General features: G+C 42.6%; 1 protein-coding gene across 10 annotated transcripts in view; it reads right to left on the reverse strand.

The window, feature by feature from the left end:
• The window catches only part of ZNF385D (zinc finger protein 385D), a 374703-nt gene extending 350709 nt beyond the window's left edge, over nt 1–23994 (reverse strand). For 3 of the 10 annotated variants that reach the window (XM_028750030.2, XM_028750024.2, XM_028750023.2), the window contains exon 1: nt 23525–23978. In XM_028750030.2, the coding sequence (XP_028605863.2) occupies nt 23525–23594 (70 nt within the window). In that variant the 5' untranslated portion in view covers nt 23595–23978. Of the gene's footprint in view, nt 1–2717; nt 2797–23524 lie in introns of all 10 variants that reach the window. The other 7 variants (XM_028750028.2, XM_028750025.2, XM_028750027.2 and 4 more) reach the window with 6 other exon arrangements.
• Between the last annotated feature and the right edge of the window lie 449 nt (nt 23995–24443).

Below are 24443 nucleotides of genomic sequence, written 5' to 3' on the forward strand. Positions count from 1 at the left end.
TTGCTCGAGAGCATTCAGGCAATATGCTGCAATAGTCTGTTTTAAAGCTTTCTTATCGGTGATAAAACCTTTGGAAAGCAGAGCGCCTCTATTCCGTGTCTTGCTCATTCACTGGCAGAATCTGAGAGTGGGTGGTCCTTAAACCTTCCCCAGCAAAGTAGTTTCTTGACGCCCAGTCTGTGCCTCCCCTCTCTGTGTGGAAGCCTACTGCGCAAGGAAGGTGTGGATAACGGGGGACCTCTCTCCTCCTCGCTTTGCTCAGGAAAGGTGTCCTGGCACCGCTAGAGGCGTGGCTACCTTCCTCCGCTGAGGAAGTGCTGCTTCCCATGATCTTTGAGGGCTCTCTGTAATCCATCCGGCTTTTCCCCTCTCGCCCCTGAGCCAATGGTGGTTCCCTGACAATATGCATAAGATTACACCAACTGTCCTTCACTTAAAGTTTAACAGTAGCCCATGGAACACTGCATGTTCTCTTCTGGGCCACGGTTCTTTGTAGCAAAACCAAACAAAATGGGGGGGGAGGGGGAGGCATCCATATGAGTAGGATGGTGATTACATGTCTTATGCTTCCCTCACCTTACCCAGACAAGCTTTTCCACAATAGCAAATAACTACCAGAAAAGCAAAAGAATATAAACCAGACCTTCTCAAAGTTCAACAAGCAGCAGCAACAGATGAAAAGCCTTTTTCAGGAGCCTACTCCAATGCCTACTTCAATGCCTACTCCAAATTCATCTTACAGGCTTTTCACTCTGAGTGATAGAGCAGTATTGATTCTAGCAGCTAGCTGCCGGATTTCCTTTATTTTTAAGGACATATATTAGCATTCCCTGTTCTTTAAAAAATAATAATAATCTTGGCTTACAAACAAATATTTAAAAATCACAGCTAAGTTACATGAAATACCATGCTAAAAATATGCCATTAGCAAAGAAATGAAATGAGCATCGAAACACCCAGGAAGGCAGCTTAGAAGTTAAATATTTTTCATCTGTGGGATGTGTGGCAGATGCCTACCATGGCTACCATCCCGAACAGGGTTCAGACATGAAGCAGCCCAGAATGGCACTCCTAAAATATTCTCGGTAAACTCCTCACTGTTCTTCCCAATTGAATTTGAAGCAGAATGCATTATCTCCTTTGATGGATGCCAAACTAATGCCGAGAGTAACTAGAGCTTCTCTGGCATGTCTGGGACAGAGGTTGAGAGGAGTTTTCATAGGACTCTGCTGAATGTAACCAATAAGCCTACTACTCCCTACTCCTTTAACCTTTTCAACATCCAGCTACTCACACCTAGACTCAAGTGACTACTGTATCATATACTCACCAAACAGCCCTAACATATTTAATTTGCCTCATTTCCAATACATTTTTTTATTTGGAGAAATGGCCTTGATTTTTCACATCAACTTACTAAGAAACAGTAGGCAACAGTTACTCTGGCTTCGTTTAAGATGGAATACATGAGGCATTTTACGTTATGGGGATGTTAATATTTTGATTTCTCTTCTGAGGACTCACTGCGACACTGTTTTAAAACTCCTGTGCTAAATAAGATAGCAAAGCTGATAAAATAAAAAGCTTTTCATAGGCAAAATATAGTCAACACAAGGAAGTGCATCACTCCAACATTCATGTAATTGTGATCCTGTAAGACTTGACTGCCATCAGCATTTTTATATTTCCACATGAAATATGGGCAAGAAGTTACTTTAGACATGCCCTCCCATCGTTAAAAAATAATCTGACTATATGGCATAAAAACCTCCGCAATTTAGTTATTGCGGGAGGAAACAGCACCTAAGTTACAGGCCTCTAAGGGGCAGGAAGTCATTTCTACTGAGTATGTTGGGATTTTATTTCATATACTTTCATTTCAGATTTACAGGAATCTCTCCCTATAACATCTAGAGACATATGGTTGTCGTGATCTTAGTTTGGGTGTTATTATTTAACATCTTTAGGCTTTGTATGCCCTGCCTTTAGTTTGATATATTAGGAGATTTTTGTTATTGCTCTTCTGTCATCATGACTCTATAATAATTTGAAAGCTAATAAAAATGGAGCCTGCCCATAGCTGTTATTCTTTTCACCTGCCCAATGATAAGCTGCCATTGTTAGAGATTTGTGTGGTTCGCATGGAAAGGATTCTGGCCTGCAATTATTCTTTCAGCCCATGCATGATTTTGACAATTACGGGCTTTGGATACTTGTCAAACTACTGCGACTTTACGATTTAACCACTTGGTAAGAATTCAGTTTCAGCGTAAGGGATAAAGAAATGGTCATCAAGCAAGTTAAGAGGGCTATATTTGATCTTGTCAAAAATGTTCAGTTCCTTTCCCATCTTCTGTACTGTTCACAGGGCAATCAAATAAAGCTCGTAGTGGTAGTTTTACCTACTGTCAATTCATTAGCTGTAGCTATAGGCCACAGGGCTGTTAAAAATAAATAAATGAATCAAGACACAGTTCCAACAGCGTTGCTCAACCACTCAGTATTATTAGAATAACTTTATAGTTTTTAATATTATTAAAATAGTGTCATTGAATATGTGCAAGGTCTAGTGGTTCAGAGGTATACCTGTGGTTGTACAGGTTCAATTAGGGTGTCCTGCAGTCAATAGCAGCTCAAGCTGCACTGTGCAAGGAATTGTTTAGAAAGCGGATCCAGACCAGGGACAAGGGTTAATATGAGGAGTGTTAAAACCTTACTTGCTGCTGCTTCACACCTGATCTTGCTGGGCGTTGATGGAAGCTGACGTTTACCCTCTGACTCTCTGCAATGTTGGTGCTGCAGAGCAATGGAAATCAAGTCAATAGCTTGGCTTACTGGACATTGCCCTGGTGGTACAGTGAACTTGGGGAGGGAGGCCTGCTACTACAGTTTCTTATTCAAAAATCCCAGCACCTTACAAAATGTTATATATTTGTTACTTTAGATGTTGACAATCCTGGGATATTCTCTATATGAGGTCTCAGAGATACACTGCAGAATGTTGACACATGCTTAAATGAAGTTGCCAGAATTCACTAGTGTGTGTAGTGTTCAAGAAGTAGGGATATATCTTTCTTATTTTGACAATTTCTCCATTCATATTGGATTGTTAGCATTCACCATTTTGGGGAACATTGACTGTAATATGTGCACAGCATATCCACAGTACACCTTAAACATTATCTCTCAGTTTCATTCCTCAAACCGCAGCAACTGCAGGCCAATGAAACAGGCATAGCTATATTGTTCTCTCTTTGCTTTAAACTTTAAATGTGCTGGTTAATAACTTGTTCTCTCTTCCACTCTACCCCATATTTCATTTTTTATGCACACTTCAAAGACCATTTTGCTTGCTTCTCAGCAAGAGCGCAATTTTCTTTCAGCAGACTATTCTGGTTCATGGGCAGCCTAACGCTACATGCACCAGGAGGATTTTGTACAGTCCAAGTATTGACCTATGGAGAGTGCCATCTGTGTGCTTTATAATCCTTGTGCATATAACACAGATGCTATGCAATACAAACTTCAAAAAGTGAAAAAGGAAGACAATGGAACACCTTAAGTTTCAAAGCTTGCTGGAGGGGAAACGGACGAATCATAATATGTATTTGTGGCATTACGTATTTTGATACCTTTTCAAAGTTGTCCTTTCAAACAGCTTTGTCACTGCAGTTTACTTGTACGATTTAGTTACTTCCTTTTTTTTTTTTTTGCTTTATTAACAATCTCTTGTATCATATGACACATTTCATATAGCATATCTCGTATAACATATACGTGTGTGTGTGTGTGTGTGTGTGTGTGTGTGTGTGTGTGTTGTACATCTTCTTGAGTAAACATATATATAATCCGTGTAAGCAAAAGGAGTTACTTGCTCAAAACATGTAATATTTCATTCCAAGGATCTGGTTTGCCAGGCTCACCACAAGAGCAGTCATATGGCATATAGGTGTACCTGGGAAATGTCAATAGCCTGGGTGGGGGGAAATGTGCAATGAGCTGGTACAAATTCAATATTTACCTGAAAGCATTCTTTTAAAAAAAACTTTCCACCCTTTTCAGATCCCATTGAAATCTATGGCATAGTTTCCACTGACACAGGTGAAAATAAGCCAGAGCTGGAAAAGGCACCAACAAATTTTATACCAGGCCGTGTTCCAGCAAAGCACTGGAACATGCTCTCAACAATAAACATATGGCTGTGGAATGTTTCACATGGATTGTGGTACACATGTCTTGCACATTTCACAGACGCATAGGCCAAATACCCAGCAGGGGTAGGGAAGATATTGGCTACGTTGTGATTTAGAAATTTGGCACTACTGGCTCCTAGTAACATTCAGAGTCGTAGGTGTATTGATACAAAATATAATATATATATATATATATATAATATTTTTCAGTGTATAACACGACCCCTATTTTGGGGGATTCCAAATAAAGAAATCCCCCATATGCACTATTCATGTGTAAGACAACCCCCAATTTTAAACTTGGAAAAAATAGGGGGGGAATATAGTCTTATACATGGAAAAATACGGTATATAGTATAATATATAATATAAAGTTATGTGTGTTCCTCTTCCAATACAATCTCCCAAACATTCCACACAATGTTATCAGAGGAACATATAAGATGATACTTTGCATAATTTCTGCACCTCATTGCAGCTAAAGGTAACTTTAGGAAAAGAATGTAAATACGTCACACTGCTGCTCATGCCAGTTTTACTTCATTTCCTAAAGGTGATCCCATAGTCGTAAGAAATTAAAGAACTCTCCATGGAAATCTACACAGCAAACATGGGTGCCTCAAGTGTTTCTCCAGTGCCAGAGAGCAATGACATCAGTACTTGGGTATAAACATATCTAGTGGAAGATACTTGACTGGAATGCCCTGCATTACCCTTGAATGAAACAGTACCTTTACATAAAATATGAAGATATGTATTCCTCAGGGGAAAGCTGGTGTTCAAATATTTCACAAGACATTCTCTAGATTTACCATGTAATTGGCTGTATTTCTACAGTATTCTAATTTGATTTGTATTTCACCAATCACCTTTTATGTAGAAACCCATATATTGGATGGCAAACTATAAAGGTGATCGATAAGAGCTGGAGCGCATCCTCTCTCAATGGAATAAGAAAGAAGCCACAGAATCAGAAAACATCTCATCTGTGAAAAGTATCTAGGTTGCAAATATGTTGAACACTGCAGTGTGCTAAAAGACTGGTGGCTGTGTGAAACCTAAATTTCATGTAATAACATAACAAGAGTCCTGAAACCAAAGGCCTGTCTATTGCAGCATCCTCTTTCCCACAGTGGTCAACCAGTTGCCCATAGGATGCTCAACAGCAGGACATGAGGACAATAGTGCTCATGATCCCCAGCGACAGTATTCAGAGGCATGCTACCTCTGATACTGGAAGTAGTATACAACCATCATGATGATCAGTCACTGGTAGACTTATCCTACATGCAGCGGCATAGCATGATTTGCTGGTGCTGGGGTGCGGAGGGTGAATGGAGCCTGCTGTGGCAGCCCGGCCCTAACCCAATGCCACTGGAGCAATGCCAGCCTCAAGCCACTTTGCAAGACTGGGACAGCGGCGTAGCAACCCCCACTGGTGCCTGGGGCGGACTGAGGTTGTTGCACTTTTTTTTTAGGAAATCAAAGTTGTTGAGCTTTTTAAAGACCCCTGTGCCACCCTAGGACACACACACCACCCTCTGGCTAAGACCACAGGACCCTCCTTGTGCTACCTTGGCAGCCCCAAGCTGCTTTGTGAGGCTTGGATAATACCAGCCTCGCAAAGCAGTGCAGGGCTGGCAGGGTAGCATGAGCAGCAGCACCCCCCCAAAAAAATGTGTCTGGGCCCATTGCCCCAACAGCCACTCCCCTCCCTGAGGCTACTTCCCTGCCTACATGCATTTGTCCAATTCCATTTTAAAGTTACTGAAGTTTATGGCCATCACCACATATTGTGGCAAGGAATGTTATGGTTCAGTTATGTTTTTGTGATACACCTTTTTTGTCACTCCTGAACCTCCCAGCATCCAGCTTCATTGAATGAACCAATATTATACTATCATGGGAAAGGCAGGAAAAGTTCTCCCTATCTACTTTTTCTACACCCTGTGTAATTTGATACTCCTCTATCATGCTTCTGCGGACGGGACGCGGGTGGCGCTGTGGGTAAAACCTCAGCTCCTAGGACTTGCCGATCATCAGGTCGGCGGTTAGAATCCCCGCGGCGGGGTGCGCTCCCGTTGCTCGGTCCCAGCACCTGCCAACCTAGCAGTTCGAAAGCACCCCCGGGTGCAAGTAGATAAATAGGGACCGCTTACTAGCGGGAAGGTAAACGGCGTTTCCGTGTGCTGCGCTGGCTTGCCAGATGCAGCTTGTCACGCTGGCCACGTGACCCAGAAGTGTCTCCGGACAGCGCTGGCCCCCGGCCTCTTAAGTGAGATGGGCGCACAACCCTAGAGTCGGACACGACTGGCCCGTACGGGCAGGGGTACCTTTACCTTTACCTATCATGTTTCTGCAGAAAAACAGAATGAATTATTTGAACTGCAGAAAATTATTCACTGCCCCACTTAGGAAGTTAATAAAATAACTGTTTTTCTTTGGGTTTATTTGTTTTTGTTTTTACTAATATGCTCCACAAATATACAACATCCATTAATGTCCACTTGCATTTATTTTTGCCAAATTTGTGTTCCTTCTTGTTCTCCTCAGTGGGGCAAGGCTTGCATGTTCTAAAGTCTTCCTCCCTCCATTAACTTAATTCTGCTTGTTAAGCACTTCAGATATTGCAAGGGATGTGAAGTGCAGGTTATGTTCAAAGCCACAATCATTACAAATACAGATCCCAGAGCCTGCGAGGTTCCTACTGCTTTTTTCCCCCCACAATGAAGAAGTCTTATTCAGAATGTATCCAGTGGTTTTCTTCCACTGACAGAAGGCTCCTTGAATTAACAGAGGCTTCGTGCAGTGGAACAGCCAGGGAAATGATTGCCAACAATTCCCCCTCTAGTTGCCAATTCATGCCAACTCCAGTGCCATTCTGAATAGTCCTCAAACCCTTTGAAGCAAATGTGGGCAACAGGACTTAAGACCGAGGGGAAGAGAGTGGAATGGCATGCTGGGTGAAGCTAGAGTGAGTGACAGATAGGAACTGTTGGTCAGAAATGAGAGTTGAAAAATAGGGCAGCCGAAGAGTCCGTGAGAAAGAGGGCATGAAGTGGAAGATAATGAAAGTGCACATGAAAACACATAAATTTTAAGAGTTAGAATAGGGCATTAGAACTGTGAGTACTCTGTATAAAAATGACTACTTGTTCTGGATGCTATGTTCCTTAAAACATAAACATTAATTTAATTAGCTGTCTGTATTCCGGTCTGGGATTCTAAGGTTAATATATTTCACCCGACATGTCTGGTAAGGACGTACTCAAGAATATAAAGTCAGCAGGTGGCAGCAGGTATTTTGAGGGAAGTCTGGGCTTAGCAACTGAGCTAGTGACCATCCTCAGACAGACCTAGGGAATATCACAAGCAGTTTTATCCAATTTGTTGACTACAGTGTTTCATTAAAAGGGAGTTGAATTATTTCCTCACTTAAGCCCCAAACACAAGGGCCATGATTCTGGGTGGTTTTTTCCAGGACACAGATAAGCTCCTTTGGTAATTTGGGAACAGGGTACTGCGCTTGCTTGCTTCAGTAATCATCAGACAGATAACCTTGTAAACAGATGCACTTAGGAATGGCCTAGTGAATTACTGACACTGGACAGCTATAACCTTCAAAGTCATGCACATCAACCACAGAGAATTATGCTCAAAGGAGAAAGAAATTGCAACCCCATCTTGTTATAGACACTTATAGCAATATATTTACATCCACCCTGCCACTGTCGCATGTGATCATAACTCTATGATCTGAAGAAGAAAAAAGATTAAAAAGGCTACTGGGAAGGAAAAAATGCAGTTGATAAAATCTGGACATGTGAAACAGACATAAAAGGAACACCAAATGTTAGAAACCAAATAGGTCCTCCTTAGTCATTAAATTAAAGTATCTGGAATATGGAGTGAAATATATTAACTCGTCCATAATACTGCAAAAATACCCCATGTTTTCAAGTAATGTGCTATTTATACTAAATGGAGTGGAGTGATCATTATACTAAGCAGAAATTCTAGCTGAGCCTCATTGCTTTATTTCTCAATGAAGCTTTGCTTAGCATACATTTCTGAAAGAGTGGAGAAGGGGGTAGAGCCAGTGTTGCTCATGGAATTTGAACGTAATGCTACATATGTACATTTACTGTAACAGTATTTGGACAGAAATTGTCAGGGAAAATGTATGCAGCTGTGAACTGAAGAGAAAGCATTCCATGCTCTGAAAAAGATGTAGAGCAAAATAAGAGAGTGCAGGTCTGTGTAGGCTGGCTCTCTTGGATTTACAGGCTTTGGGTCCATCTCGTCAGCCAAGCAGTTGTTTGCAGTCACCAAAACTTTATTCATCTCCTTGTTCCTGATCTTCTGCTGCACCCTCCATGTAAGTTCAAGGACAATTCCGTTTCCCTTCCTGAGCTCCGACCTTCGAAGTCCTTGTTTGTTTGGTCCCACAGTTCCAATATGCTCTGGGCATTTTAACAACACAGCAGCCCAAGAATCCTATGCTACCATCTCCAGCTCCAATGATCAACAATAAATTATGGCACATCAACTTGCACCTGACCACTCAACAGCACACCCCAAACACATATTGCCAAAATTACTCCTAGAGTGAGGTTATGTGCTACAGCACTTGTGCAATAGCTCAGTTGGTTAGAGTGGTGCTGATAATATAAAGGTCTGAGGTTTGATTCCCAAATGGGACAGCTGCATGTTCCTACATTTCAGGGGGTTGGACTAAATAAACCTTGGGATTCCTTCCAACTCTACGTTTCTATGATTCTATGAAATCATGACCTTAGAAAAACATTGGAAGGACATTAAAAAGGTATTGCACATAGGTTTCCCACATAAAGACTTGCAACTGAAATGTATGTTTTTCAACAAGCTCTACACAATCATACTAGCATTAATGATTCTATCTATTATTTCTATTGGCTCATTATAGTGCTCACTCCAGGAAAAGTCTTTTTATTATGGTTTTAGTACTTGCATTTTACTGATGAAAACCTAGAAAGGTTTTTCCAGTGGAAACATACACTTTAATGCAATACAAATATTATTGTGTTGTGTGTAACAATGTTCTGTCAACTTCAACTGTATCATTAACTAAGGCACACTCAGTGGTTCTATGGACTCAGCTATACAGCTTCAAATAAAACATTTTGAATGTGTTTGAAAGTGAAATATACAATTCTGATACTAAATGGCGACTGAGCTATAGCAAATTCAATGCATTTTTCAAAACAATTTTTTAAAAAGCATTTTCACAATGTTTTTAACCACCTTTGTGTCTTATTCATATTTCAGTTGCCTTCAGGGATTTATTATAACCAGATTGCATATCTTTAGGAGAAAACAGATAAAATTATCAAGTTTCTATTTCAAATTTCAGATGCAGGCTCCTTTGAAGAAGATGCTACACATAGGAGCAAAAAAAAAAAGTTTGTCAAATGTAAGTTATGGTTATGTACATTTCTCAGCAGCAAACAGCAAGAAAAAAGCAAAAAAGCAAAATGCTTAAGGGTCAAGCATTGGATGATTTAATAGTTCATGAAATGCAAACCACAAAAAGAGATGAACAACAAGATGACAAACCACAAAGAACATAGTGCTTAATTGGTTATCATAATGGAATTCACAAAATTCATCATATTCAATGTCCAGAGATATTCAGCCATGTTGATAAGCCTGTCTGTTCTGAGTTACAGATAGGTAGCCGTGTTGGTCTGCCATAGTCAAAACAAAGAAGTGTGCATGCACACGAAAGCTCATACCAAGAACGAACTTAGTTGGTCTTTAAGGTGCTACTGGAAGGAATTTTTTTGTTTTGTTCTGAGTTAGTTATCCAAATGTTCACAAAGGTGGTGGTTACCAGATGCACTCATACAACAAAACCAGTCTTGCCTTTCAAATTTGGATACACACGGAAATAGATATTTAAAGTTTCCAATGATACCTAATTATTTTTATATTATTATTATTGCCATATATAGATGTAAAATGAAAGAGGAGAGAATGAGCAATAGGCAAAAAGATACAGAGGACATGGACTGGGGCCTCTTCAGCTCTTCCTTATTCAACAGAAACAGCAATGGTGTAGCAACTGAATATGGAAAATCAGCAAATTACATTTTGTATAAAATTCTCATGTGATTAAAACAAAATAGCACATTTGCCTTCATAATTTATCTGCACTCTTTTTATTTCAAATTCATAATTACATATTCATGAGTTTATAAAACTGGATTATCCAATGCCATAAACTGAACTTGCACATTATATTTAAAAAACTGTTCTGCTTGTGCAGTTTTAGCCTCAGTAGAAGGAAATTTAAGTCTCAAGACTGGAGAATCTTGCCCATGGGTCCCTTCTGAATCTTTCCTAGGTTTCTAGTAAACTAAAGCATTGGTCCTTTGTGCTCTATATCACTGCAAACACAACTGAAGTTAGTGGGAAGTCTTCTTTTTGGGAGGTTCAACTGGCCATGCATATGATCCCAGTGAGATATGTATTCTTTGAAATCCATAACATAACATTTAAGCATGTGCCAATATTGTTTGCACTTCTAGCTTTTGCTTTAGAGAGAATATACCTCTAAAGGGCAGAACTGACAATATGCCTAAATTCCTTGGCTCAGCTGATCCAACTGAAAAGAAGAACCAACAGCAGCTAACTACTAACATTAGTTTTAATGGGAGAATAATTTAGTTTAGCTCTTGCTTGTATGCACTGCGAACACCCAAATGGATTTTCCCACTGAATTTATGCCAGCATGGTGCCCGTGACTGCACATGTGTCTGCCAAGACTTTCCCTAGTACCCACAACATTCTCCTTTTTCCTTCACCCATTTCAATACACTTCTAATAGGACTTTGCTTGTAACTAACAGAGGACTAAGTTTAAACCTTATGGGATGTTGCAGCAGGGGAGGGAAAGGCTAGCTGTTCCCTCTGCAGCTGAGAGCCTTCTACTGGCTACAGAGTGAGTGAGGGACAGGTCAGTGTTAGAAACTGAGATATGAAAGCTAGGAGCTAAATGGCAGTCCTCAGAGAATAGCTGGAAGTGGGGAGGCAGAAAAAGGTCCTCCTTTCCTTCCACTCTGCAGTTTTAATCTGAAATCTTAGGCGCAGTACTGCGCCCAGAGCTCAGAAACTGCTCGCGCTAATGAAATTCCCTGTTGCAAAGTGTGCCTAGAACAATGGGAGTTTTGAACACTGGGGCAGGTGTGGTTACAGGTGTGGCAGAGGGGGTTGTTTGTGGTGCCTATGAGTTTCTCAGGTTTCCATATGTGCCCCAAGGCCTAAAGAGGTTGGAGACTTCAAAGCCATCACACACACATATCTTTAATGCTGATATTTAGTAGATGATCATGCCATATTTGTCTTTTGTCTTTTTATTGCACTACCATGAATGCCAAAAGGTAAAGGGACCCCTGACTGTTAGGTCCAGTCATAAACGAATCTGGGGTTGCGGTGCTCATCTCGCTTTACTGGCCGAGGGAGCCAACATTTTTCCACAGACAGTTTTTCTGGGTCAAGTGGCCAGAATGAATAAGCTGCTTCTGGCAAACCAGAGCAGCGCACAGAAATGCCGTTTATGTTCCAGCCGGAGCTGTACCTATTTATCTACTTGCACTTGATGGGTTTTCGAACTGCTAGGTTGGCAGGAGCAGGGACTGAGCAACAGAAGCACACCCCATCACGTGGATTTGAACCATTGACCTTCTGATCGGCAAGCCCTAGGCTCTGTGGTTTAGACCACAGCGCCACCCGCATCCCCATGAATGCCAAACTTACAGCCAAAAACTAGCCATATTTATTCAGTCCCACTGGTTTCACTAGGACTGAACAAATGAAGCTGTGGGGCTTAGGAACCCAGTTACATGACCCCTTAGGGCCTGCAAAGCTTGCAGCCTCTCAACCTTTTTCAAACACTCTCCCTTGTGGAGTGTTCCCTCAGCCTCTTCTCCTCTCCTCTCTCCTTGGCAGTCCTCCAGGCAGCCACTCCTGCTGCCCCTGGTCTCTGTCCGAGCTGCCCTCCCAAGACAGGTGTCTCCTCACACCACCCCACAGGGGCATGGGCAGAGGATTCCCTGAGCCTTAGTGGCCCAATGGAGACTGGTCAAAGGTAAACATGAAGCCAGCACCTTACCTTGGGAGGCAACAGTGGCTGCAGCAGGGTTGCTGCACCAAACAGTTGTGCAAGCCTTTGGGAGGAAGGGATGCAAGAGGGCATCAGAAGAGGGAGGGAAGGATAGAGGGACAGAGGCCAGTGTTGCCCGCAGCACCCCTGAGCATCACCCACACCACCCCAGGGTTCCATGACACACTGATGGGAAACCACTGCTTTAAGGATATATCTTCTCTCGCAAAGGAGTAGGGCTTGTGAGAAGGTCAGACTGTGGGACTATAGAGTGACTAGCCTTTTTCAGAACAGGCTGTCTTTTCCCTTGGACTTGTCCAGGGTTCTGAAGGACCTGTCTTTGGCTGTTCTTGCTTTCTGACCTGTGACCTTTAAGAGCATTCAAACTCATTGCCTGTTATTCTCCTCTTACAGCTCCCTACTCCAAACCTCTGCATCACCTGTTACCAAAGACTGGACAACATACAGGGAACTAAATTTAATCAAGGTATATCCAAATGTTGTGATGTTTTATCCTTCTGTTGCTCAGAACAACACTGTGTGTAATCCAATCCAAGTACATCTGGGAAAGTGGTTGAGTTGCCAAGATTTCAACAAATTATTATCGCAATGTGATGAAACAAATTCAGAATGCCTAGGCAGACATTCCAAGTTTAGTTAATGGATAAGATGATTCATTGTTATAACATAGCAAGTCTGAATGGAAAGACAAAAGCCTGAGACTGTGTGCAGAATTCAAAGGTTGGAAACTTCCAGATGTGAGTATAAAATGTTACCGAGCCAGAGGTTCCCAAACATAAAAAGCAAACCATTAAAATTTTGGAGAATAAGCTCATTCCTAGAACCTTTTCAGAGAAACCATTTCACTACAAAGGTTCAAATCTGGGTATGTCTACTTTATCGGCAATGCTATTACTATTTGCTTTCCAAAACTTCAGTTATTTTTTCCACCAGAATCACAGACATGGTCATTGCTAAGACACTGTAAGCAAAATCCTTCCTCATTTGAGCAGACCTCACTGGGTGCAACAAGGCTCGTCCTGTCAGTACATACACAGTGTTCCTTGACTGGAGGAGTGGGAAAGGTTCCCAGCGCATTGACTCTGTATGCGCTGGTGGGCACAGGGTTGGGGGAAGGGACTGTCTTCTGTTACATCCAATGGAAATCCTTCCACTTGCAGGCACTGGATCTGCACCAGAAAGATACTGTCCGGGCTATAAGAATTGTGTATAACAGACAGGCAAGATACATGAAATGGCAAATATATATAAGGATTTTTTTTATTCAGATTATTTTAGTTCTTTGGGTGAAGCTAAAGCTTTGTGCCTCTCTGCTGCTGTTTTAAGTTAATTTCATTATTTTTCTTTAATACAGTTAAACTTATTTTATCGCATCTGTTCTAAGTGGTCCTGAATGCCCTTTTGGGGTAAAGAGGGAGGATTAATAAATTAACATTTACATATTGTAGGACTGAAGCAAAACAGCCCCTCATTTCTGCAACCTGTTGGTTGCTAAGGTGAGGGTAATCTCAACTACTGGGGGGAAGAGGAGGGGAGAAACTGTACTGGTATTTCCCCAAGCTCCTCCATCCTGCCAGTTACTGTGTAGTAACCAACACTACTCACACTCAGAAAATTAACGAACATGTCTAACTTGGGTCTATTAATTTCAATGGATATACTGCAAGCATTTTAGGATCCACATGTTTTAGCAACAGAACAAAAAGGTATGCATATGATTACTTATTCTATGAAAAAGAAAGGTGAGGCTTTCAAGAATTATGGTCCAATAGGGAAAGGCAGCTCTCCAAAATCACTAGAAATTATGGCTCAGCTAAAAGAGGGAGGGGTAATTCTATCAGCATCCAAAGTTCCCTCTGCCAGGGCTTTGGGGGGGGGGGTCCACTGTGAGAAGCATGAACGTGTTCAGTCTGTTCAGGAGTCATTGCCCTGAATATGTTTTATTTGCCTTCACAATCCTGACCAATTCCATGCAGCTCCCCCTGTGTAAATCAGCTTCATTTGGTCCATATCAGCCTGTAGACAAAACTGAAAGGCTATGTCATCCCACCCAGATTGGCTGGGATAATTCTATGGAGGAAAATGAACTCCTAAGCCAAAGGGGTGAGAGTGCTGAAATTGTGCAAAAGCAGCAGCAGCAGATCAGCAGAACAATGATAGCTAACAACAGAACAGCATTACGCTGGGAAGTTTCCATCAGGATTTTAAGAGCCCTATAAATCAAAACAGGAGCTATTCAACAATGCCCTAATAGGAATGATTCCTATGATCTAATGCAAGACATGCAGATTTGAACATACTTCGGCTCCATTAAACTGCCATCATCATGTTGACTCCAGTACAAAGGAAATTTCCCACTGCCTGTGCAGCTGCTAATCCACCTCTTACCCTGTTTCTTGCTCCCATGTGCCTTTTCCCACCCAATAACTTTTGCATGTCACAATTTATTGTCCCAGTGCATTGCCTATGACACGATTCCTTGCATGGTCATATCATTAACATAATACTGAACAACTTTTCCAGTAAGCATATTTCAACTTCACATACTTCATTGCACAAAACCTCCATAGTTTCCTTTGTTGCAAGAATCTTCTCTGCAAACAAAAGAACACTGTGAGACCATCCAAGACTACTTACTTGATTTATACAATAATTCCCATTTTTGTATTTCAGAAGAGTCTAACACAACAGTGTTGAACCACTAATACAACGGTGTTAGAAACTCAGATGCATAAACTAATTGCCAAATAACACCTTAAACCTAGGTTACAGTCCCTACAATGGAATGTCTAGGAGACTTTTTGCAATTTAATTTGTTGCTATTATTATTGTTATCATTCATTTCATTTCTATACTGCTTTACATTTTAAGGAAAAAATCTCAAAGCAGTTTACAACACATTAAGTCATCAAATAAAACAATCCAGAATAAAACAAATTCAAGCTTAAAGGAAAAGACTTCAGATTCTTCTCTAAGGGACATTTTGCTTTCCCCATATTTATTTATTTACCTACTTAATTTAAATAGCTGCCTCATGACAGAAGTACTCTAGGAAGCCAGTGTGGTGTAGTGGTTAGAGAGTCAGACTAGGACCTGGGAGATCAGGGTTCAAATCTCCACTCAGTCATGAAGCTCAATGGGTGACCTTTGACCAGTCACAGCCTCTTAACCTACCTCACAGGGTTGTTGTAGGGATTAACTGAGGAGGGGGGTGAACCATGTACTCCTTGTAGAAAAAGGTGGGATATAAATGCAATAAATAAGCTCTTCAGTTTACTTCCTTAAGAAAGCTGGAGGAGCCAGCCAGATGGAGATGTCAGTCACCAGCCTGGCATCCAAAGATCTCCCCATGGTTGCAAATGGACCAGCAGTACTCACAGAATGCAGCTGGCGCCTGGGGAATTTTGAACACTCTACACTTACAAAATAGAGGGGAAATTGTCAAAACTATGAAACACTGATCACTTTGCTTGAAAATGCCATATTCCCCAAGATTTGAGGTGGTAAAAGTTCCCATCAGCCAAAAGCAACAGCTTTTTATGAAATAAATCAGCCTTCTGTGTAATGCACACTTACAACTAGCAGAAGAAAAAGATGGGTAAATAAATATTGCTTCCAACCCATTTCCAACAGTTTTTGTGACAGCATATAAATGCTTAGGTTGGATCAGCCATTCTGTTACATGCACCTGAACAGCTACATGCACCTGAACAGCTGTGCAAATGACTTCCATGGAGGAACACCAGCATTGCGGAAAAATATGGTGGTAGAGAGAATATTTAGGGCTCAGGTGACAATATGAAAGAACAAAGCAACACAGATCTAACTACCTAATTGTAGCAAAGTAAAAAAAAAAGAACTCCACTAAGCTCATTGAATTCCTGCTGCTTTCAGAATAAATGAAGCAAATTTACATTGGGGGATAATGCAGAAATGGGTTTACTCTGGTGTCAAAGCAAATGCAGAAATTTAGAAAGGACTCATACAATTTCCCAACTAACTGATTACTATTTCTTGTATCCTCCTTCTCTCTGCTCTGGATTCTGAGTTGTATTAGCCGCCCTTAGCATCCCTGCAAATGTCATTTCATATTTCCATTCATGCATCAATAAGCTAAAAACCCAATTCTGTTTATAGCTTTAAAATACTGCTAAATCAAGCACTACTGAATTCATTATAAGACAGATAAATACTAGTTTCCATTTTGTCACCCCTGTGGGTTTTTCTTTAACAAGGCTATTTCAAATAAAACCACAGTGCTGATAAAGGGAATCATCAGCATTCTTAACCAAAGCTAAAATTTATTTGGAGAAGTCACACTTAGAGGGTGAAGTGTTTCTTTGAAGTTGAAGATTAAATAGAGTAACTTGGCTAAGATTCTGATGATCATTTGTGCAGAGTTTTGGGTTCAGTAGATAATACAGAGGTGCTAACCTGATGCTCAAAACTTCAACATATACCTTCAATGCATCCTTCAACGTTATTACCTACTTATTTATTTATTTATTTATCTACCGTATTTATTATTTTTTAATATTATTACTTGTATTTTTATTATGGCCTTCCAGCAAGGTAAAAGTGGCATTTAATCTCCAGAAAATTATGTGAGGTAATTTAGGTTCAGAAAGCAACTTTTCCAAAAACAGCCATCCTCCTGGACAGGGATGTGAATCTCAATTTCCCAAATCTAATCTGAACACTAAAGCCTACAAAAGCTATTTCTATAATTAAAAGTTATTAATCAGGAGAAAATAAATGGTCTTTAAAAGAATGTAAAGGACAAAAATGTGTAAGAAAACAAAAGTAATATGTACTTCACTGGTTTGAAAACCAATAAACATTTGGTATTGTTGTTGTTTTTAAAAAGTTTGAAACGTATTTTGATATTACTATTTGCTGCATCATGACTGCATAGTACTTTATTATTTTAGTAGGGTGCAGGAAACCACCAGCTATGGGCTGGGAAGCTATTCTGTGCATCACCCCCCCCCCCCGCCACAAGCCATCATCTGACATCAGATGGCTGACACCTGCTGAAGTTCACCTGCAGGAGTGAGCGGAGACACTTCAAATGGCTTGTTCAACCCTATTTATTCTTACCTGTCCCACACCTGATGTCATATATGATGTCAGGTGTAAAGTAGGTGGCAGTGGCTTGTCCAAAACATCCTTGCAGACCTGGTGGGACACATTTGGTTCTCCAGCCCTGATTTAACTAATAAACATTACTCATACAAAGTTAAGTTTAAACATTTCTAATACTGCATATGCATACTTTCTAGTGAGTTGTCCGTCCCCCCATGAACTCGGCGGGTCTTACTTCTGAATAAATGACTGGGATTGCACATCGTATCTGTAATCCTATGCACACTTACCCAAGAGAAATATCCCTTTAGCATAGTGGAATTACTTTCAAATAAGCATACATCTGTAGGATCAAGCAGAAAAATCCCAGCGCCACCTTCACTACTAATTAACCATTGATTGCTGCATGGATGTTACTTTTGCAGGTATAGCAGATCGGAAGCCCTTTCCTGTCCACACACCATCTCTAAAGTGCAGTTGCTAAGCACCTGTTCATAGGACCCCAAATCCATCATCTCTAGAAGGAACCATTGTTCTGCTTTTTCTCCCACCACAGGGAGAACCTCTCAAGACTGTTAAATAAAGTGTGTTATCTTATACATTATTCCATCTGGGACGCCTGGGTACAGGGCGGTATATAAACTCAATAAATGAATTAATAAATTCTCAAATTCAATTGTCAGTAACTGCTTTCTCTAATCTTGCAACCAGAAATAAGAATAAGAACGTTCTAATTTGTGTGGTGCACTCTTTTCCTTTCAACCCATTGTCACAACCACCCCTTTTACTATGTCCTTCTGCTTAAATGACTTGATCGTAGTTTCTCAGCTGTTCTGGTTTTTTCTTGGAAGAATCCAAGCTAGCCATTGGCTGTGTGCGATGCGTTTAAAGTCAAAATACACAACCTAAGACCCAACCTTCTGTTGTTGTTTTGTCTTTGGTTCCTGCATCTTTTAAGGGACAAATCTGAACGTGACATTGCAGCTGTATGTAACAAAGTCCCAATATATCTATTTTCCTTGATAAGTAATAGGAGGGTAGGAAAGAAAGGGACGCTTCTCCCTTCCTTTCCTAGTTACTTATTCCTTGAAACATTCTTTCACAAATACACAAACAAAGAGAGAGTGCTGCTTTCATCCTTCAGGCCACCACAGCTATATTTGCCAGATAATGCAGGTCTGCAACAAAAGCAGCCAGGCCAATTTCCCCCTCCTGAGGTCAATTTGCAATGGATAAGGCCCAACTGCAGCTTCATGGCACGTAGTGGAGTACAGCATGTAGCTTGCTCACAGAGAGGCTAGCAAAATTCTCTGAGCCAGGGCTTGGGAACACTCTATAGGGATACAGTGGTGCCTCGCAAGACAAAAAGAATCCGTTCCGCGATTCTCTTCGTCTTGCGGTTTTTTCGTCTTGCGAAGCAAGCCCATTAGCGGCTTAGCGCTATTAGTGGCTTAGCGGGCTTAGCGGATCAGCTGATAAGCGCCTTAGCGGCTTAGCGGCTCAGCTGATAAGCGGCTTAGCAGATCAGCTGTTTAGCGGCTTAGCGGATCAGCTGTTAAGCGGCTTAGCGGCTTGGGAAAAAGGGGGGGAAGGAAAAAAAACCTGCAGCAACTCGCAAGACATTTTTGTCTTGCGAAGCAAGCCCATAGCAAATTCGTTTTGCGAAGCACCTCCAAAACGGAAAACCCTTTCGTCTAGCGGGTTTTCCGTCTTGCGAGGCATTCGTCTTGCGGGGCACCACTGTATCCTCAAAAAGCAGCAAACTTTACAAGCACCAAAATTACCCTTTGACTCAAAATAAAATCCAGGTGAGGTAAATATTTCCAACTCCCCCACCCCTGCACCAGTTGTGATCCACCTTCCCTGTCAATCCACACTGCCCCATTCCCTTTTCAGAGGGAGGGTTCCCCCCACCTATTGCAGCAGCCTATGGGAGAACTACGCATCCTATGTTGATTGGTCTTTGTGCCCTGGTGTGCTGCCATCTGGGATGGAACTGCCCCTTCTCACCCTGGGCACCCCTGCTCTTGTTTCCACCATAGCAACTTGCATATCAGGAAGGAAAAGGGACATGTATTTAGAGGGAGTTGGTTCTGTGGGGAATGGGAAAGATGGCAAATATGGGTTTGGAGAAATCGTATAAGATCTGAACTTTTTTAAAGTTACTGAATCACTGCGAAGTTAATCTGAGGCAAGCCTGAGAGAACTTGCATGTATCTATGTGCCTGTGGTAATTTATTAATTAGTTTATTGAGTAAGATTGGCTGCAACGCTAAATACATTTACAAGGCTGCAAACTAAATTAACACAATGAAACTTACTTACAAGTGAACATGTATAGGATTCTGCCAAGAGGGTGACTTGGGTTCAGTATCTGAAAGGATCCTTACTGAAATTTGCTTCGATTTGCTTCACAAGTGCAGCCATTTATGTGATCAGATGCCTATAATGCAATTATACAGGCAGAGTTACACAAGATAAGTTGTTTGTGAGAGTAGCTCTCCACATAGCTTATAGGGAGTTTAACCACACAGGCACAAACTTTCAGTTTTTGTGAGAACACAGGAATCTGCCTTTATATAAGTCAGACGATTGGTCCATCTAGCTCAGCATTGTCTACACCAGTGTTTCCCAAACTTGTACCTTCAACTGTTTTTGGACTACAATTCCCATCATCCCTGACCACTGGTCCTGCTAGCTAGGGATGATGGGAGTTGTAGTCCAAAACAGCTGGAGACCCAAGTTTGGGAAACACTGATCTACACTGACTGGCAGTGGTTCTTGGGGTTTCAGGCAGGGAGTATTTCTCAGGTCTACCTGGTGGAAAACCTGGGATCTTCCACGTGCAATGAAGAGACAAGGAATTTCCATCATTTTAGATACCACCTGCAAGAAATGCCTCTTGGTTTTGTTGTCTTCCTGAAAAAATAAAACAGGAGGCTGTCAAGCTCATGACTCAACACAATACATGGCTGGTGGGCTATGTTTAGTGAAGTGAGACACAAACTGGTCTACAACTGAAACTGTAGCCAATTTTAGTTCCATTGCCACTATTTGCTGTGCCCTAGTCAGGGGCATGGTTAATGCTAAAAATCCTAGACTTGGCTAAGGAAGGGATTCGGATGGGAGAAATCACAAGTGTTAACAAATCTTCTGTTAAATATAATTCACACCCCACAGTTGTGCTACCCACCATGCCTAAAGCCACATGGACAAAGCACATATTTCTGATAATTTCCAGGGACACACTAAAAGTCAACACACCAGAAGCTTGTTTGCCTGCTAGCATTTTTAAAACTTTGCAATAAAGTGGCTTTAAAAGTTTGAGATTCAGCAAACCCTGATTCAAATTCTGCTAAGCTTCAAAATCCAGTGCATAGCATTGGGCAACTTTTGGTGTTTTGGGGGGCAAGGTGTTTTGACTTTGACTTTATGAAAAACATGAGGTACAAACATTAAATAAACTATGTATTCCTTAGTACAGGCATCCCCAAACTCGGCCCTCCAACTGTTTTGGGATTACAACTATCATCCCTAGCTAACAGGACCAGTGGTCAGGCATGATGGGAATTGTAGTCCCAAAACAGCTGGAGGGGCGAGTTTGGGGAGGCCTGCCTTAGTAGATATGCATAGGATTGGACTGTAAATAACTCACTTTGAGAGAAAGTCCTACTGAATTCAGTGGAACTTTCTTCTGAGTAAATCGCAGGTGCCCTATTTGACCTCAGGGTTGTGCCACATATCTGTGTCTTAGCTTCCATATAGCTATGGAACCATGTTAGAGCATGGTGCTGTTAACACCAAGGTTGCAAGTTCAATGCCTGTATGGGATGGCTGCATGTTCCTGAATTGCAGGGGGTTGGACTAGATGATCCTGCAGGTCCCTTCCAACTCTTTGATTATGAATTGCCCAACCATCTTAAACACCTACTCAGATTTTAATGGGTTTCTCTGTTATTTTTCTAAGTATCAATTGTCTAGGGAGTGAAGTGTAGGTTAAAGAGAGATAGCAGTGCTTGTCAATGTCTACCCCAAGAAGTCCTGTTTGTTTATTCTTACTATTATTTATTAAATTTTGTATTGCCCCCCCATCCAAAGATCCTGGGGCAATTCACAACAGAAAAATACAAAACGAGATTACAAAATATATAATAAAACAAAAACACAGACCAATAACCCTCCATCTCAATTTAGTCAGTGGGTGTAGGCATGTAACCCAAATGCATCTTTCCTTTAACTTCATACTTTATGCATTGGATAGTTCATGCATAGTTATTTTCTCAGAGCAGTCACTTAATGCTTGACGCATTTGTATGCCTTTCACAAAGTGACAGTGTAATGAGAAAGCCACAGTAACTGAAAGTAGGTAGGAGGCAGGTGTAGGTGCAGAGGGAGGACTATGAGAAACCGCTGTAAATTTTCATTTTCCAAGAGTCAAAAATCTGGCTCTAGTTAAGTCCCATGACAATTACGCCATTTAATAAGCAGCGTTAGTAGTGCCAAGTCCCTGCCACAGGATCACCACCAAATGTTAACTATTTTATACCTTTTCTTAAAGCATCTCCACACTAAATTTCCCCCTCAAGCACCAAAGTTACTTTCTGGGGAAAGACTTTCAGCAACAAACAGCAAAATATTTTCCCCAAAACTGCAGCTCCGTAATTTTTAATTATTCATTTTGGTTTAATTAATTGCTTTGTGTTTGGTACAGTTAAACAGCAACCTTGAAAGACCAATGAAATGAACCAGAAAGTGTCATTCTCTCTCTGGATGTCGTGCCAGTAGCTTAATATGTAACTGGTTGTTTACATCAGCATATATGACACAGACAGGAAAGATTTATTAGTAAAAAAAATAATAAGCATCCTTTGCTCCTACTGTACTAACTATAGCTCACCTATCAACAAACACCAGGATCTGAAATCAGAATAAACTGTTTTTCTCTTGCTCCAGGTTCTGCAGAATTCTCACCAGATAAGCCAACAAAACACACCTCTCTCTTCCGCCCACAGGGGGGGGGGGAATGTATGATTTTAAAAATGCTTTCCAAGCATTGAAGCTCCTGAACGTGCTAGCCAGTAAGGTTTGGAGCGCTCCCTTTGAGATTTATTGGCATTCCTAAGTGCTTTTATAACAAATCACTGGCTCAACTTATTTTAGCCATTGCTCACTAGAGTTCTCAGTCTCGGGTACCTGTTTCCAGTGCCAGGACTCATCATACGAATTAAACAACAACAACAACAACAATCCAATGCCTCGGAGCACAGATAGAAGGGCACTGCTCTGAGATTCAGTGGAAAGGCAGGATCCAGTTCAGAGGGTGAGTTTGGGAGGTTTCAGCTGCAGCCCTTCCCATCTGAGCTAAGGATGAATTTGCTACATTAGGGGGGGACATACAGTACAGCCAAATCAAAGGTCCTTCAGCTTAAATGCTTGGGAGGCAGAGAGCGAGCAGGAGGGAAAGAGTTTGGTCCTTTAGCATGAACTATAAAGAAAAGCCATCAGGAGAGACAAAACAGTTCAGGAGCCCTTTGCGCACCAGCAGGTCCCACCAGCCGAGAGTCACAGGGCGGGAAAGCTCGGGGCAAATATTCGCCCAAGTCCCGGGCGTCGTGGAGCAGAGCAGGCGAGGGGGCTCTGGCGCGTCTCTGAGGAGGCGCAGTCCTTCTTCCCGAGGACCCCAGACCCACAGAACCGCGTCGACCCCCTCCTCCATTCTCGCAAGGAACGCCGAATTGTTCCGACAACAATTCCAAGACGCGCTTCTTCATTTGGAAACTTCCATCTGCCCAGCGTCGCCATTCATCTCTACCGGGCCTCCCCCCCCCCCCCCCTCAGCCCACCCCTCCCGTTTTCGCGCCTATTTTTGCCGCCTTCGCGAGAGGCGCCTCAAGGCAGCGGGAAAACCGCCGCGCAGATTCCCCGCTGTCCCTCTTCCCGCCTTTTAAGCCCCAGAGGGCAGGTTCCGTCTCGTCTCCGTGAGGGAGAAGTGCGTGGGGATTGTCGTCCCATTTCTTCCCCCCAAACCTGAGAGGAATATGGACGAGGGCGGGCGGGCGCCGAGGCTCCCCTCGCGAACTTACCGCTCCCGGGCTGGGCTTGGGCTGCGAGCAGCTTCTCCTCTCTCCTGCCACCAGCCGAGCTCTTCTTCATCCTGCGGGAGGCTGTCCCTGCGCGCCCACCGAGCCGCCCTCAGCCAGCCATGCGCCTGGAGGGAGGGAAAGCGGGGCGGTGAGGCGGGGGGGGGGGGGAGAGAGAAAAGCAGCCCGGCTGGGACTGAGGGGAAAAGGCGGGCGCGCGCGCGCACACGCCGAGGCGAAAAGGAGCAAGCCGGCTGGGCGAAGGAGCGCGGGAGCGGGTGGGAAGCGCCACAGCTGGAGGGGTCTCGGGGCGAGTCGGCGGCTGCCCACACCGGCTTCCCGCCGGGTAATTCGCCTCAGAGAAGGAGCATCCCCGGAGAGCCTCGTGAGAGGAGATGGCCGATGGCCGGCCACTTGCTGCCTGCTGCCTTTCCCTCGCGTCGGCAGCAAAGAGCGAGCGATAAACGAAGCAGCGCCTCCTGACACGCGCGAGGGGGAAGAAAGTTGGCAGTGGGGGGCAGCTCGCCCCCGAATGGCCGCCCAGAGAGCGGCTGGCAACGGGGGCAGCAGAGGACTTGGGCTGCCATGCCCGAGCCCACGAGGGCGAATGGGGGTCATCGCAGCATCCTTTCTGTTTTTTTTAAATACATGTTTATAGTCAGGGGGAGCCTGGCCGGGAAGTCAGATGCTCATTTCGTTCCTTTATAAATGTCCTTTGTGCTTATTCCCAAGTAAGGCTGAAAACCTCCCTTACATGGGAGTAAGCCCTATCATATTCCATGAGGCTTGCTGCTTAAGTAAACACAGTGAGGATCGCAAACCAAATGCACCAGGGCAGCAGAAGCAAACTCCCGTTTTGTTTTTGCAGCCGGTGGTGTGAGTTAACTGGGTTGAACGTGCAAAGCTTCCCATGGTCAAGTAT

Source organism: Podarcis muralis, chromosome 12 (assembly GCF_964188315.1).
Source record: "Podarcis muralis chromosome 12, rPodMur119.hap1.1, whole genome shotgun sequence".
Lineage (NCBI taxonomy): Eukaryota > Metazoa > Chordata > Lepidosauria > Squamata > Lacertidae > Podarcis > Podarcis muralis.